This window comes from Hydra vulgaris, chromosome 12 (genome assembly GCF_038396675.1).
Source record: "Hydra vulgaris chromosome 12, alternate assembly HydraT2T_AEP".
Lineage (NCBI taxonomy): Eukaryota > Metazoa > Cnidaria > Hydrozoa > Anthoathecata > Hydridae > Hydra > Hydra vulgaris.
In genome coordinates, this window is record NC_088931.1 from 71,857,501 (window position 1) to 71,875,000 (window position 17,500).

At 24.5% G+C, this 17,500-nt stretch overlaps 1 protein-coding gene across 2 annotated transcripts in view; it reads right to left on the bottom strand.

Annotated features, from left to right (window-relative positions):
- LOC100213024 (cytoplasmic FMR1-interacting protein 1 homolog) overlaps positions 1-17,500 on the bottom strand; it is a 96,744-nt gene that overhangs the window by 35,336 nt on the left and 43,908 nt on the right. For both annotated transcript variants that reach the window (XM_065814322.1, XM_065814323.1), the window contains exons 13-16: positions 13,594-13,667; positions 9,461-9,557; positions 5,847-5,923; positions 424-562 (exon numbers count right to left, since the gene is read on the bottom strand). In XM_065814322.1, coding sequence (XP_065670394.1) covers positions 424-562; positions 5,847-5,923; positions 9,461-9,557; positions 13,594-13,667 — 387 coding nt within the window. The remainder of the gene's footprint in view (positions 1-423; positions 563-5,846; positions 5,924-9,460; positions 9,558-13,593; positions 13,668-17,500) is intronic.

A 17,500-nucleotide genomic window follows, 5' to 3' on the forward strand; every position in this document is an offset into this window, starting at 1 on the left:
TTTAGATGTTTTTCATTCTTCACTAAAGTTTTTCATTTTTTACATTTGCTACTAAAGTTCTACTTTAATATCAAAAAACGAGAAATAAAACATTTTCTCAGCATTCTCAGTGTAATTCTCAATGTTAAGTCTTTTTGTAAAACCTCTCAATGTAATTCTCAATCTAAAGTCTCAGCATTCTTAATGTCATTCTAAATATAAAGTCTCAATTCTCAAAACATTATCAGCATTTTTATAACACCCTAAATAAAAAAGAAACATAAATGAAACTGACTTTTTAATTTAATAACCAAATTCAATTTTTTTTATAGGTTGCATCAATTTTTTTCTACCTTTTGCATGTGTAAGTCTATTACTTAGAGAGTACAATGAGCCCTACATATAAGAAAATAATTTAAATTAAAACTTTTAGAGAAAACATACTTGAACATGACGCTGAGCCAAAATTGTAACAAACCGATTAGTAGGAGGATATGGTAACAATTCTTCTCCAGGCTTAGGGCGCTTTTCATCAATGTATCTTTTCTCAAGTTCACTTCGAAATCGTTTATTAAGATAAATGCTAAATGAGTTTGTTAATTAATAATCATAATAAAATAAAAGATTTACAAATAAAATATATAATCAATTATTAAATATTAGTACAATTGAAAAGTATAACTTTGATTTACTCATCTGTTAGAATTAAAATAAATTAAAGTAAATAATTTAAATAATACAAATGTAGTTAATATTTTATTAATCTGAAAAACATAATATTTCATCTTTTAGTTTTGCAATCTTTTAAATCTAATTTTAAAATTAGATTTAAAGTTCTAAATCAAATTTTTAATACACAAAAGTAGGTAAAACAAATTACTTATGACAGATGGACTTTCAATGAATAATCAATCCATTTAGTTTAAGACTACAGAGCCAAAATCAATTTAGTCAAAATCAATCCATGCTAACTAACTTCCGATTTAAAAATTTAAACTGCATAATCACATACTATCTTCAACTTTTTTTGTGAAACAAAAACAACAAGAACAATGATCAAGTAGGTATTGAATATTGAAACATATCAAAAACCACAATCATATAAGAGATATAACAATGCAGAAACTACGATAAAATCATAAAAGATGCTAAGAATAAAATAGATAAAAGTGAAGCTTAAAAGTTCAATTCCATGGATAAAATTTTTTTTTAAAAATTAAAACATTAGGAAATAAACTAAAAATTTTTCCTAAAAATTATGTTTTTAAAAATAAATATTTTTTGAAGGAACATTTTTAGTAATAAAATTTAGAGCTCTTAATGTTTAATGCTGTTAATGTACTGTAATCCTCATTCTTTGTTCTTTATTTCTTTCACCTATCAACACTATAAACTGTTTTTAAACATTGGCTAAAATAGTGTGAGCTTGTCAACAGTGAAGCCTTGTTGCTAAAATTAATTTAATCTAATAACATCCTATTTTTTGTTGACAACTTAGCATTTGCTGTGTAACCAATTCGGTTTTTTTCATTAATAGGTAACATGTTTGATTAAAAAAAAATGGTGTCAAGCTTTTTGATTATTTTATATCTAAGTTGTGGGAGAGATTAGACAACAAATTGTGATGTCATTGTACATTTCCAATACTTGTTTAACATGTTTTATTATTGAATAAAACATTAAAATTGTCTTAATAATGCCTAACATTTGATAGAAAAAAATTTTTCAAACTGTTTTATCTAAGTTCATATTGTATTGAGAACATGTGGTACTTTAGTGAATCTTAAATTGATACTAGAAGATTGTTATCTTTTTTGAGGTATTTAAAAAAGATGTTTAATTATAAAGAAATCAAAATTCAAGGTGGGAATGCACTTTGTAGGTATATAATTGCTTCTAGAGATGAAAATCACTGTTGATAAAAGCATATTTTAACTTATAGATCATTCTGATTGCTGAGGCAATTGCTTTGGTTTCTTGAACTTAAGACTTAAGACTGTCAGTTATCAAAACACCAAGATATTATTACAATATAGTTTTATAAAATTAAATAGTAAATTGATGCCGATCATGTAGATATACATCAAATGGCTTCTTAATATGCACAACTTTTGTATTAATGTTTATTTGTATTAATTTTTGTATTAAATTTCATTTATTTATACTTGCATACACATTTATGCATCTTTAAGTACACATATTCATTTATGTACCAACATATTCATTTGAAAATCAGTATGAAGTTTTCTAATAGTGACACTGTAAATATTGGGAGTAATAGTTTTATTGGTACACATTTTGGGTAGGGCTGAAAGATGGTTAAGTAGGTCATTGATTTAGATAATAAAAAACATTACTACTTTTTGGAACTTGCAAGAACTACATATATTGTATGGTTATATAAAAAAAATTCAGTCGCTTGTGAAACTTGCCTTCAATCTCATTTTTTAATACTTTTTCTGTGGAAATCACAAAAACTACATATAGTGCATAGTACATAGAGAACTATGTATAGTACATAGAGATATTAAGAAAGATATATTAACCGAATTTTTGTTAGTAATAGATACAAACTTTGTTTTTAACAAAACATGTTAATTTGGATTTATTAGTTTGTTTGAGTTTAGATGATCTATTATATGATTTTTTATGATGTTATTAAACTAAGTCACTAATGTTAAAAAGATTGGTCTGTAGTTAGCTGGCCAGCTAACTACAGATCTTTTTAACAATCTGATCCAGCTGGAGTTGTATTTTTTTTAAAAAAAAGTGGTGTAATGACAGGTCCATTCTTTTAGAATAGAACTAGTAAATAATTGAAAGGAAAGCACAAGTAATGAACCTCAGACTAAAAGACATTCTCTGTGTGCACAAGGAAAAACATATCTATGACAATTGATTTAAAAGTGTCTAAATTAAGTAAAATGTTTTTAAGGGTCAGGGTAACAACATCAGTTTTTGCTATGCCTAATGACATCTGACCGACAACATCTGTAAATATAATGACGTGTAACTACATCTGTCCAACATTATCTGTAAATACACTGAGGTATAACAACATCTGTCTAACAACATCTGAAATTTCATTGATGTCTAATAACATGTATAAAAAGTAAATGATTACTACAGATGCAGTTACATCTTTTCAACTTTCTAAACACAATAACATCGGTACAACTACACCTGTAAATTCTACAGATAGATGTTAAATCTTTTAAATTATATTAAAAATAGCTGCAGGATTTTATGAAATTATTAAATTATAATCATTATTTTAACCAAATGTAGTTACATATATGGTTTTTTTCAGATGTGTAGATGTATCTGGAAAAAAAATATTAAATATAAATGCATTATTTTAACATCAACACATATTTTTTTTAAAGATGTATTTACATTATGAGGAAATTCTTACAGATGTTATTGAACTTGGTGAAAAATACCAAATGTGAAAAATTACCAGATTGGACAGATGTAGTTAGAGTAAAAAAAATACAGATGATCTTGGACAAAAGTGTACAGATGATCTTCAGCTACTTGACAGATGTTGTTGAACAAATGTAGTAATCTTTTACTATTTTCAACATGGTTTAGCTGGTGTAATTAATTATAAATATTTCTTTTTTGTGACTTGCTTATAAATTATGTCACACAATTTTTGTCAATTTTAGACCTTCCTTTCCCCCTCCCCTCTCTTGAAACAAATTGTCACCTTTTACTGACCCCTTCCCATCACAAAATTGCTAACACCTACCCCTCCCTATTGCGTGACATAATTTGTGGATGATCCCTTAGTGATTATCAAAATATCCCTTATTTTATTATCAAAATATCATTTGAATACAGATCTTTGAGTTCTTTTTAATGTTTGCAAGAAAATATTTAAATATACACAACTATATTTTTATTTTTATACACACATATTTGTGTTTCTAGAGCAGTTTTTACTGCCTTAAGAATTTTAACACCGCGAAGTGCAAAATGCAAGTTGATAGTCACAAAAACTACTTAATAATACCATGGGTAAATTTGCGGTAACAAACACAATCTAACTCCAACATGTATTGGGCATGACCTTGGAGTACTAATATCTAACAACCTCAAAGTACAAAAAGAAGCAACAGATTGAGTCGGCAATCGAAAGCTGGGATGTCTAAAGAAGTTATTTTTGGAGTCAAAGCTCTCTAGCTATGGAAAAAGCTGTACCAGCTATTAAACCACATCTATAGTTTTATATTTGTAAATTTCTCTACTCAAACATGTCTAACAACAGGCAATATTGATGATTAAACATTTCAGTTACAATCAAAAACTAAAAATACTTGGCTTAACTACATGCAGTGACCTTATAATGTGATACAAAATTGCTTATCATTTACATTTAAAATAAGGACTGTGAAATATGTTTCTTTAAGATTCTGATACTTCTGGTTAAAAGATCAAGAACCAGCAAAAATTAAAGCTTGTGAAATAGAAGACAACTTTATGGAAGATATTTTGCATCTTAATAGTTTGAAGGAATCTTCTTGTTTCACTTGTTAAAACACTTAAGACTTTCTCAACCAAATATACTTAAAGGGCCTATACCCATTTTCCAATTTATAAGTATTCTAATTCGGATTTAGCTAGCAAAAAAGCAAGAAAAAAGTATTTTCAATATAAATTTTATAGAATCTGTTTATTAATCCTAATCAGTGAGTATGATGCATAAGTGTTATTAATCCAGATGCGGTTTTTGAAAATATGATGTTAATTAACAGTTTTAGGAATAAAGGGTAATTAACTTGTATAATTTATATATATTTATATATAAAGCTTTTAATTTAAAATTTATTTATGCATGCTTATAGGGGCGCCTACTTGCTGCTATCCCCTGGGCATCATGAAAGCTCTTGGCAGCACTGTTGAAAAAGAATAAACTTTTTCATTACTTTTTGATATGTAAAATTAACACAGATTTAATGCTTTTTCATTAGTTATGCTCATAATATACAACTTAACTCAAACTAATTTAATTGATACGTAAACAAATAAACTTTAATAGGTAAAAATTTAGAAAGATAAAAAATGTTATAATGTAATCAATCATTATAAAAGTCTACATAAATGAAGTTCAAAAAATTTGGTAAGATACTATACAGTTTAACTATCAAAATTACTAAAAACTAACTAGTTATGAAAATCATTTCTACTTCTTCATGATCTTCTTCAAGTAAATTCATTTAAAAAGTCCATACAAATGCTGATAGCCACCTAAAATCATAAAGGCAAATAGTTTGCGTTCGGTATAGGCATAATTAAGGCAGTTAGTTTGCCCATTGGTATAGGCAGCACGCCTATAATAATATTGTACAGACATGGTTGCTCTATGGCACTAGACAACTAGATTTTCTTAAAGGGTGAGTAAATATATTATTTTGATGCAGTTGTGTTGCCCCAAGGGGGACTTAAATGCAACATGCTATTTTAATAAAAAAATAATAAAATTACCAATTAAACTAGTAAATTGATAAGAAATGTTAGCATGAAATGTTATATAACTTAACTTGAATTAATTGCTATTACTACTAACTTGAACTAATTGCTATTAAAATTAGTCTCAAAATTTTGGTGGATGACCAACATCAGCTAAATCCACACTTTCAGTCTCCTTTCCTGACCGCTAACCAAAAATAGATCTGTACACCACTGCTATACATACATACATACATACATACATACATACATACATATATATATATATAAATATAACAATATGGAATTACTATATATGCTTATATGAAATAACTGTATAATGATATGAGGAATATACAATGATTACAAAAAAGCATCTTTCTTATTTAAACAGTATGTTACTTAAAACAAACCTAGATGCCAACTGCTTGTAATGAGAATAAATGTCTTCGCTAAGTCGAAACACAAATTGGTCAAAGCACAAGTTAACCTGTTAAAAAATAAATCTTTTTACAAGTATGTAAATAAAATACAAATATGCAATCCAAGTCTTCCCAGAAAGTGTGTGAGATTTTATACCTTGTTTGTCCATGCATAAAGTATTTAGTTTAGACAACTTGAGATATTAAGATCGTAGAAAAAACTAAGCTTAACAAAACTTTAAGGAAAGAAAAAAAAAAAAATAGTCAAGTTTGTTACTAAAATTTTTCAGTAACAAAGTTTGATATAAGTCAAAGAAAAAAACAGAGATCCATATTCAATGAAAAAAAAAGAGACTGTTTTTCCTATATTTTAAATGTTTATAAAATATATTTGTGCACTTGATGTAACAAGTTTCTAATGTAAAAAATAAAAAAATCATTAAAATATATTGTTATATATTATCATACAAAGGATAAAATGAAAGATATTTGATTGTATTCACTATCCACATAGAAATAGTTGCCTAATATCTCAAAACATGCAAATGGCTGTGGCCAAGTTGTCTAAACTAAATACTTCATGCTTAGACAAACAAGGCGTAAAACCATACATGCTTCCTGGGAAGGCTGATATATATATATATATATATATATATATATATATATATATATATATATATATATATATATATATATATACACACACACATATATACACACATACACAGGGCTCAATTTAATCTTTTATAAAGTCCCGGACAAAATATCTGATCATAACTTGTTTGGGTCGGACAGTGTCCAATCAAATTTTTAAAACATAATTTTTACGTTTTTATGAAACCGAGTTAAAATTTCACACTGTAACTGACAACGCTTATCTTTTTTTTCTCCTTACAATTTGACAATGGCTGTTTTGATGTTTTAATAATTTATATGCAATTAAAACCATTACAATTAAATTAAAAACATTACAATTTATATGCAATTAAAACCACTAAAAACCATTACGTTACGAATAACTTTTAATCATTGATCTTTTTGAAAGTTTTTATTTTACACGAAGACTTTCAATCAAAATCAAATCAAAAATTAATTATAATGATCATTTAAAAAAAAACGCATCATGTGTAAATTAAATGTTATATTAAAATTTTTTTTTTAAATGTATTTTTTATGATAAATTCAAATGTTTAAAACTATTCTTCCATGTCGTTCTAAAAATCTTTTAAAAGATTATTTTTTAAGTTACTTTAAATTATGAATAAGTTAAATTAAATCTTCCCATGATTTAATTGCTTTATTTATTTTTTGTTTCTATTTTTACAAAGAATTGTTTAAAAGTTTTTTTTTTAAACTAGACTTACTAATTAAATCATGAAATGAATAAAATTTATGATATTAAAAAGACAACGTTATTTTTTTTTTTTTGTAACTTTTTGAAAAAAATGTTTATACAAATTAAAATTATATATTTTTCTTTTCAATAATAAATGAACTTGTTCATTTATTAAACAATCAATAGAAATAATTTGTAAAAGCATTTTGCTTTTATTAAACGTTTTAAAAGATCAGTTTTAAAGTAATTTTTTTCAAATGCAACTAAAAACATAACAAAAAGTAATTTTAACTTCAAGTTTTTTTAGTTTTTTTTTAAAGCTAATTTATTTTCTTTTTCGTAAGAAATTGTTTTGCTTATTCTTAAGTTTTTTCAATTTTTTTCCTAGTTTAAGTTTAGGTTAACGTTTCTTTTTACAGCACATTTCTGAAACATTTAAATCATCAAAATATCTAAACAGTCGTCGTCAATTTATAAACAAAAAAAATCATTTACATAGCAATAGCATTTGATTGCACACCATTCCTGTCCAAATTTTATTTTGTAAAATTTAATTCCTGTCAGTCAAAATGTCCGATTACTTTGTAAATTGAGCGGACAATTTGAGGTTTGAGCCGGAGAATGCCCAACTGTTAAATTGAGCCCTGATATATATATATATATATATATATATATATATATATATATATATATATATATATATATATATATATATACATACATACATACATATATATATATATATATATATATACACACATATATATATATATATATATATATATATATATATATATATATATATATATATATATATATATATATATATATATATATATGTAAATTATACTATTTTAACTTATAATTAGAAGAAAAGTTTTTTTAAAGCTTTACCAAATGAAAAAATAATATACATGGAAAAAAGTAAATTTAATTCTTCTGCATGCTAAACTTTTGAGCACTATTTTATATTACGAACATTATTGTATATTATTATTGTATATTATCATTGTATACAACAAAATTTATTAATTCTGTTCGATTAATAAAGTTAAATAGTCTTATAATTAAAACTTTATTTTGTAAAATTGCAACTTAAAAATTTTTGACTAATGATTAGCATACGTAGTTCAAAGTTATAAAACTATTATTTTACTATTTTTGTCTTTACCAAAATAATCAATAAAACTTTATTAAAATGCTTATATTGGTCTTCAGTATGTATCTAAACTAAAGAAAACAATTACAAATAAATTAGCAACTGCATTGGTTTAAGTCATCTCCTAGGTCAATAAGAAATTGGTATAAAATTGAATGGTATTGCTTTGTCTCTTAACACTATAAAAAAAAAAACAACTCAGAAAACAGGTGAGGAACAGCATAATGCCTGTTTACATTCATTAGATAATTGGCAATTCAAATCATTCATTTAGCAAATAGTTTTTGATACAATAGCTACAAATATCAGATCAAAAATTGATGCCTGTATTGGAACAATTAGTTAATAATTTTAAGTCAACACCTGCCAAACTCTTAGATGGAATGCCCATCGACCTTTATGTCAATATGAAGTCATTTTTTTTAAAAACCATAAAATCAAAAATTTCTAGAAAAACTGTAATATTTTCCTCAATAGCAAAATTTATTTTGATTTTAATTATGGAGTATCAAAATGGAGCAATGCAGGTTGAGGGCAAAAGCCATCTATTTCATAAAACCTTTTAAAACATCAGACCATACAAACTGCAAAATAAAAATGCTCATCAAAATGCTCAACACTGTCTTAGCACTTGATAATATGTATTTATATTTCTGTTGCAATGATGATGCAATTGATGCACTTCAATATGTAATGCCTTTAAAAGAACTTAAATACATATATTAATGCACAAAACAGGCTGTTGGTTTTAAACAATCTACAAAACTATTTTATTAGATTTAGCTAAAAAAACTAATTAAAAAAAATTATTAAAAACAATTTTTGGAACACTTCTGGCTTGCTAAAAAGGACAGAGCCTCACTTAATTACTAATCCTAATTCATGTTATAAACTTATTTTAAAATGCTTTTATTTTTAATATGTATTTACTAATCTAATATTCTTTATGATCTGCAGGCCAGCATGGTTAATTGAGAACAAAATCTACTTTTATATTACAACCACTTAAAAAATTATACAATACATATATAGTTAACTTAAAACACATTGTGTTAATTAAAAATCGTTTTTTAACACTTTTAAAATTGTAAACTGTTCTCACATACTTACTTCAGCTTCAACTTCATCATAGAGAAACTGTTTCTTAAAACGATTTAGAGCACAATCTGCACTGTCATTGTATAAATCAAGAGGTATAAGAACATATCTAAAAAATATATATAAAAAATTACCATAACTTCAATCTTTATATTGATTTATTATTAAGAATAACTTATCCATTTGACTTAATGGTTATAGCCCAAGGGCGCCAGAAATCCAAGGGTGCTAGTGGATTTAAATAATGAAATTAAAAACTTTTTTAATTTCATTCTCTAAAATATTACATAAATAATTTTATAACTTTTATATATGTATGTTAAATATTTAATACTTAATACTACTGTTATTCTTAATGATAGCAATTGATTTTTGAACAAATCAAATTTAATTAGATTTATTTTTAACAATCGAATTAACAATAAAAAAAATTTAGAATGATCAATCTATTTCACAAGGCATAAATTTTTTTCATGTGAAGTGTTTATTATTCTGAATTTTGAACAATTTCTAAAGTTTATAAATATTATTTTTATTATTTTTTCTAAAGAAATGATTTTACAAATAAAAAGAAGTCCGGTTATAATTCTTTCTAGAAAAATTTAATTATAAAGAAAAAAAAGTCTTATTATAAGAACAGAAAAAATAACGCAGTAAAAAAAAATGACACAGATAATGGTTTATCAGCAAACATTCCAGATTAAAAACTTTTCAAATATTACTAGGTGTATTTTCAATAATAAGGAAATTAGCAGAACGACATTGCTTCACAACAAATTCAAAAGTAGTAGAATAAATACACTGAACATAGAATCATTCAACACTGATCAATGTGTATATCAAGCAAAGAAAGCAGTTGAAGAGATATTACACACTTGTAGAGATTTATTCAACAGATTATGCAACTCTATTGATTTTTTATAAAAAATCTATTAAGTGGAAGAAAGGGTAAAAGAAATTGACTTTAGTACTCCAATTAAGTTGGAAAATTGACTTTAGTACTCCAATTAAGTTGGAAAATTGACTTTAGTACTCCAATTAAGTTGGAAAATTGACTTTAGTACTCCAATTAAGTTGGAAAATTGACTTTAGTACTCCAATTAAGTTGGAAAATTGACTTTAGTACTCCAATTAAGTTGGAAAATTGACTTTAGTACTCCAATTAAGTTGGAAAAGTTTTTTTTACCTGTGAAAATTATTCGAAACAATTGCAATATCTAATCTTTATATTCAGGGCTCAAAATAGCAGCTGGATTTTATCTGGCACTTGTCCGGTAAAAAACACTATAAACCTGACATTTTGTCCAACCTTATATTGTGTGTGCATTTATTTTATAGTTATTTTAGGTGTTCCAAAATTATTAGTTATTTCAGTTTAGTATATAAACTTCAGATTTTGAACTTTTTATTTCTCATACAAAACAGAAAATGAAATTTTCTTTAAAAGATGTTAAATTGTTGAACTTTTTTGATATAAGCAAGCTAGTATTTATCATTTATATTATACTATTTTTATTATTTATATTGATATATAAAGGCTAGTATTTATCATTTATATCATATTATTTTTACTACTTATATTGATATAAGCAGGCTAGTATTTATCATTTATATTATATAATTTTTATTTACTATAACCATAGGCAAATGCAGCAGTTTTTGATGTTTAAGAAAGCTTACTTCCAGAAATCGAGCAAACTCCAAACATTTGAATATACTTATGTTAAATAAGGACTTTGCAAACAATTGCAAATTGGGTAAAAAAATTTACATTAAGTAAAGGTGATTGCATGCTATTCCTGACCACCTACAATATTTTGTTTTTACAACTCGATCATATCAATTTGCATGTTTTGACAACTTGAGTATTTCAAAAATGCGCAATAAAAAAAAAGAGAAACCGTATTCAAAAAATAACTTATCTAAAAAAAAAAGAATTAAATCTTAAAGAAAAGAAAAACAAAAAAAAAACTAAAATTAGTATCAAAAAAATTCAACACTTTAACATCTTATAAAGAAAATTTCATTTTCTGTTTTGTATGAGAAATAAATAGTTCAAAATCTGAAGTTTATATACTAAACTGAAATAATTAAAAATCGAAAAAGATTATTGAAGTAATAAATTAATTATAATTTTTGTTTACAATAAACCCATTTTATTTAAATTATTTAAATATTAAGAATATTATATGTGATTTTATTTATTTATTGAATATTTATTTTTATGATAAATTTAAATCTTTCAAACTTTTTCTATAATGATATTTATAAACAACTTTTAATCAAGAAAAATTTTACATAACATTACTCAAAGTAAATAGTGTAATGAAAAGTACTGGCTTCTATAACCAATATAATAATTATTTAGTTAAAATTTTTATAAAAATGAATTTAAAAAAGGTTTTAAAAGCTATTATGTCATATTTGTTGAAACTTGTAAAAACCATCTTACAAAAAGATTAAATAAATACTAAAATATAAATTTAAATTAACAAAAATTAATTTATTGAACAAAGTATTTATCAAACAAATTGTCTGGAAGAAAAAGTTTGTTATTTTGAACCCTGCTTATGTCAATGGATTCAACAATTGGAAACTGAAGCTGATTTAATTACATGTCAGAAAAAAAACTCTGCTCAACATCTAGAAAATATGCAACTTTAAGCAAATCAACCAAATAGTCAACACAAATGATTTAAGAATGTTTGCATAATAGATTAAAACAAAAATATTATTTATTCGAAAAACACTTTGCAACAAATTATTGTATTTATGTATTATTACACAAATAAAAAGTATCATTCTAGTGGAGTTAGTGAAGGATTTATCAAAACTTAAGAAACTATGTTTAAAAATTTATATTTTCTGAATAAATTTTTTTTTTCCCATCATAACTGATGATACACCTGATGATTTACACCTGATATTAGATCTGATATTATTAGATGATGATTTCACAGATCAGTTAAAAGTAGTAGTTTGATATGATAGTTATGATAGATCCACTGTAGGGATGTCAACACTGCTTGATTCAATATGTTAACACTGTAGGGATGTCAACAGTTTGATTCAATATGTTAACACTGTAGGGAAGTCAACACTGTTTGATTCAATATGTTAACACTGTAGGGATGTCAACACTGTTTGATTCAATATTTAGCTGTATATGTTCCATGTGCCATGCATTCGTTGAATCTGATTGGTGAATAGGATGTAGAAAATTGTTCAGAAGCCACAAAAACTATTCTATTTCGTTCAAAATACATACAACTTCTTTGCAGCTTTAACTGGCAAATATTAAAAAGTCATCTAAATGACATATATAAATTACCAAAAATACTGAGCAACACTAGATGGTCCGCACAACCAGAATGGGTGAATGCATTAGTTGTTAGGTATAGTTTATTTAGAATTCACAAAACAGAAGGAGCAAAATTATCGGGAAGTTTGGAATTTAAAACTATAAAAATCATTAAGAAAAAAAAGAAATAAGAGAAATCAAGAAAAGAGAAATCAAGAAAAGAAAAGAGAAATCAAGAAAAGAAAATCTGCTAAGATTAGCAAACATTTCAAATGTGCATTTTTTATGGATTTAAAAAATTGTGACAAAGCAATAATTAGAGAACATGTAAGTATGTTATCTAACTAATAACTAATTGATTTAGAACCAGGATTAGTTAAAGCATGTCTTTATTTTAAGCATGTTTATTTATTAAATGATAAAACACTTTTAAAAGCACAATATATTCTAAAGACAATAATTAAGTCGCAAATTTCATCACTAGGATAAACTAAATTAAATTATCCAAGTATTTTACCTACAGAATAGGATTTAATAAATGTAGATATTAATGGAATTATTTAAAGGTTTTCAAAATGCAAATGCAAAAAAAAAAACTTATTTAAAAAAGCATTGGATTAAATAATTGGCGTTTGAATGTGTTTAAAGTTGCACCAAAATTTTTTAGCCTAAGGGCGCTTGTTTAAATGACCCTGAAAATAATACTAGTTTTAACCTAGCTTTTTACCTTTCTAACATATTTTAAATAGCTACGCTACTTTTTTACAAGTAATTTTTTTTTTAATATACAAAAGTTTTGAATTGATTCACCCTAAAAAAAACATAGAACAGGAAAGTTTATTACTCCATCATAGCTGCATCACTTGCTTGTAAAATATGATCTGTCAGAATCCAAGGCATCGACATCTCAATCGGAAACTAGTAACAAATTTCATATATATACACATATATATATAAATAGTAACAACTAATAATATATTGTAATAAACATAATTATAAATAACAATATATATATATATGTGTGTGTGTGTGTGTGTGTGTGTGTGTGTGTGTGTGTGTGTGTGTGTGTGTGTGTGTGTGTGTGTGTTTATATATATATATATATATATATATGTGTGTGTGTGTATATATATATATATATATATATATATATATATATATATATATATATATATATATATATATATATATATACACACACACATATAAATATATATATCAGGGCTCCAATTAATGCAAAAAATCTAATCGCGAAAAGAAAAGAAATTTACTCCCATTCCTCCCCTCCCCCCCTATTTCTGGCGCTGTTTTGCGCTAAGGAGGGTGGGGATTGCGTTCGTATAAAATTGTATCTTTTCTACATTAACTTGTAATGTACATTAACTGTGTATTTTTTTAACATAATATCTCTTATGTTATTTTATAATATCGTTTGGCAGATCTTAAAATGGCCTAAGTTACTGTTATAATTTAAGTTATAGTTTAAAGTTTAAGTTGCAGTTATTGTGTAATGAGCAAATAAAGTATTTAATACTATTACAATATTACTTTCAGTAATTGTTTTTACTTAACATAATACTTAAAAAAGTAAAAGTAAAAAGGCTAATATTACAATATTTAAACCACTTTAATTAGTTGTGGAAAACTATTATTTATAAATTATTATTTGTAGTAAACTATTAGAAAACAAATACGTCCATGCTGATGATAAAACACGAATTATTTTTAAAGAGTAATGAACTTTTATTGTAAAAAGCTATAAGACAACAATAAAACAAATTGCAAAAGTTTTAACAATATAAAGAGCTTGTGTTAATATAAAACAACTTTGTAACGCTGTTCGTGTTGCTGTTTTATGTTGTTTTATAAAGTTAAGTTTTTATAACACTAATAACATAAAACACTAATAACATAAAACACATTTAAAATAAAACAAGTTAAATGAATAGAAATGTTTAATTTAAAAAAATGCATAAACATGCATATCGGTAGATGTCTACGGATATGCATGCTTATGCATTTTTTTTGTTTTTGTTTTGACCTTACTCATTTGGTAAAAAAAACGAGTAAGGTCAAAGCAAAAAAACATTGGATACCACATTTTTTATAATTTATTGCTATTACTATTAAAAATCTAATTATAATAAACGTAATATTCAAAATTTTGGTATAAATAATTTTTTCATTCAAATGGTTTTTAAGTTAATTTTTTCATTCAATTTTTTTCGTTCAAATTGTTTTATAATAAATAGTAAGAAAAAAATTTGGTTTAAATAAATCGATTTATATTTCGCTAAGTTTAGTATATGCTTAAATTGTTTTTTTGGAAAAAAATTTCTTTGAACAGAAGTATAATAATTTTTTTTTTAAATTTAATTTTATTATAATTTAATTTTTGGTTTAACATTTGCAACAATCACTTGTTTAATTTTTGCAATTGAATGTTTTTACTTTAAAAACTATTTTCAAAAAACAAAAAAAAATATACTATTTAAAGTGTTTACAATTTAAATAAAATTTTCTTCCTCATTTGCACTATGTTATAAATCTGATATATATAAAATATATTATGAAATTGGTATTGTAGCTAGATATACATTTAACTTTCAGGTATGATCCTTGCTATGGGCATAATATTATATAATACCCTTGCTATGGGTATTATAATACTGGGTATTATAAACGCAGCTGCAATTAAATTTATTGAACATTAATATTTTTTAAATTTTTTTTATTTTTAAACTTCAAATTTTAATCGAAAAAAATATTCAAATGAAAGGATCTTAGAAGACTAAAATTCTTTTGTTCAAATAGATTTCTTTTCAAAAAAATTCCTAATAACAACTTCCGTATTTATAGAAAATGTACAATCTTGATATCGCTTGATATTTAAATATAAAAAAATAGTATCGCGTTTTTCATATTCTATTTGACATTTCTTGTTAAAGTAATTTTTAGTTAGAAGCTTATACTATGTTTTAACAACATATAAGATATAAATAGAAACATTTGTATGGCTAACTTTTGCAAGTTTTTGGATATATTAAGTAATTAATATAGTTGATAAGTTAATACTTGAGTAACTGTAAGTTACTGTAGTAACTTAACTGGTTGTTTTGATTTAGTTTAAAAGTAAATTTACTGTGATGTACTTTATTATTTCAGTAAATCAAAGTAAATATAACTTTAAAAGGCTCAGCAGCCATATTCACATCCCTCCATTAAACCCTGCAATAAGCTATCTACTGGTTAAAAGCAAAACAGCAGTTTTTAATGCCAGCGATAAAATAAATTCGTATTCTCATGTCTCCGCTTAGTTAACCACAGGAGTAAATTTTGTTATTGGAAGACTGTGAACACTAAAATCTAACCCAGCTATACCCTTCTGTTGAAACTGCTATTGGAGAAATTTTTTATAATATTAGGAAAAATAAAAGATGGTATCCAAACAAAACAAGCTTATTGAGTTTTTCTCATAAATAACTGTTAGGTGAACTGTTTATTATTAGTTGTACTTGGAACAAATAAGTTTACTTTTATGCTAAATAAGCTTTACTATATACTATACAATATTTATAATTTTTCTTTCAATTATAATAACGTTAATGTATCTTAATTAGACGTTTATTGTATTTTATAATAAATATTTTCATTTATCATAAAATCTAATGAATTTTGTATGGTACTTTTTTGTATATACTGTTACGAACGCATATTTATATATGTACCTATGTATGTTAAATACATATACACTATCATACATAAATGCATGGATATATAAAGTACATAATGCTAGGATACATAAAGTATGTAGCATACTTTAAGCATAAGATTATTGTTTCTTACTTGTTTATCTATTTATGTATTATATATATACATACACATATATATGGTATATGGTATATATATTATATATACATATATGTGTGTGTGGTTATATACTTATATATGTAATATAAATATATATATACACACACACATATATATATACATTGTATATACGTAGATATATGCTTTTATATACATACTAATAAATAAATAAATAAATAAATATATATATATATATATATATATATATATATATATATATATTACTTAAAGTAAGTATGCAAGTATAAATATATACAAGTATGTATATAAATACATGTATTTATGTATATAATGTTTACATTTATATATAAACATCATATAAGCGTAGATATATGTATAAATATATATCTACATAAATATTTACGCAGATGTATTTATACATATGTATATGTATATATATGTATATATGTGTGTGTGTGTGTGTGTGTGTGTGTGCGTGCGTGTTCATTTATTTATGTTTGAATCCTAAATTATGAGTAATGTAGACATTGAAATATTAGAAGCTGAATTTGCACAATAAAATGATCCATTACAAAAACTCAATTGATCTTACAAAGAGAAAAATAATTTTTTTCAGCGTTTGTTATATAAATATTATTTTGGTTTAACAATATTTGTATAACTTAGAACTTGAAGTCTTTTTCTTGAATCTTTGAAGAACACTTTTTTTTATCAGTTAAATGTAAATTTTTTAACAATTTTCAATAGATTATTTTATGTTTTGAAATTTATCTATGTATTATATAAAAACTGTTATGATTATTAATGATAAATAATTATATATCATTAATCTTAGTATTTTTTCACCGTTACCATTAGTTTATTTTAGAATCTCATAAATGAACCTAAAAGTTGGGGAAATTTTAAGTGAATTCGCAACT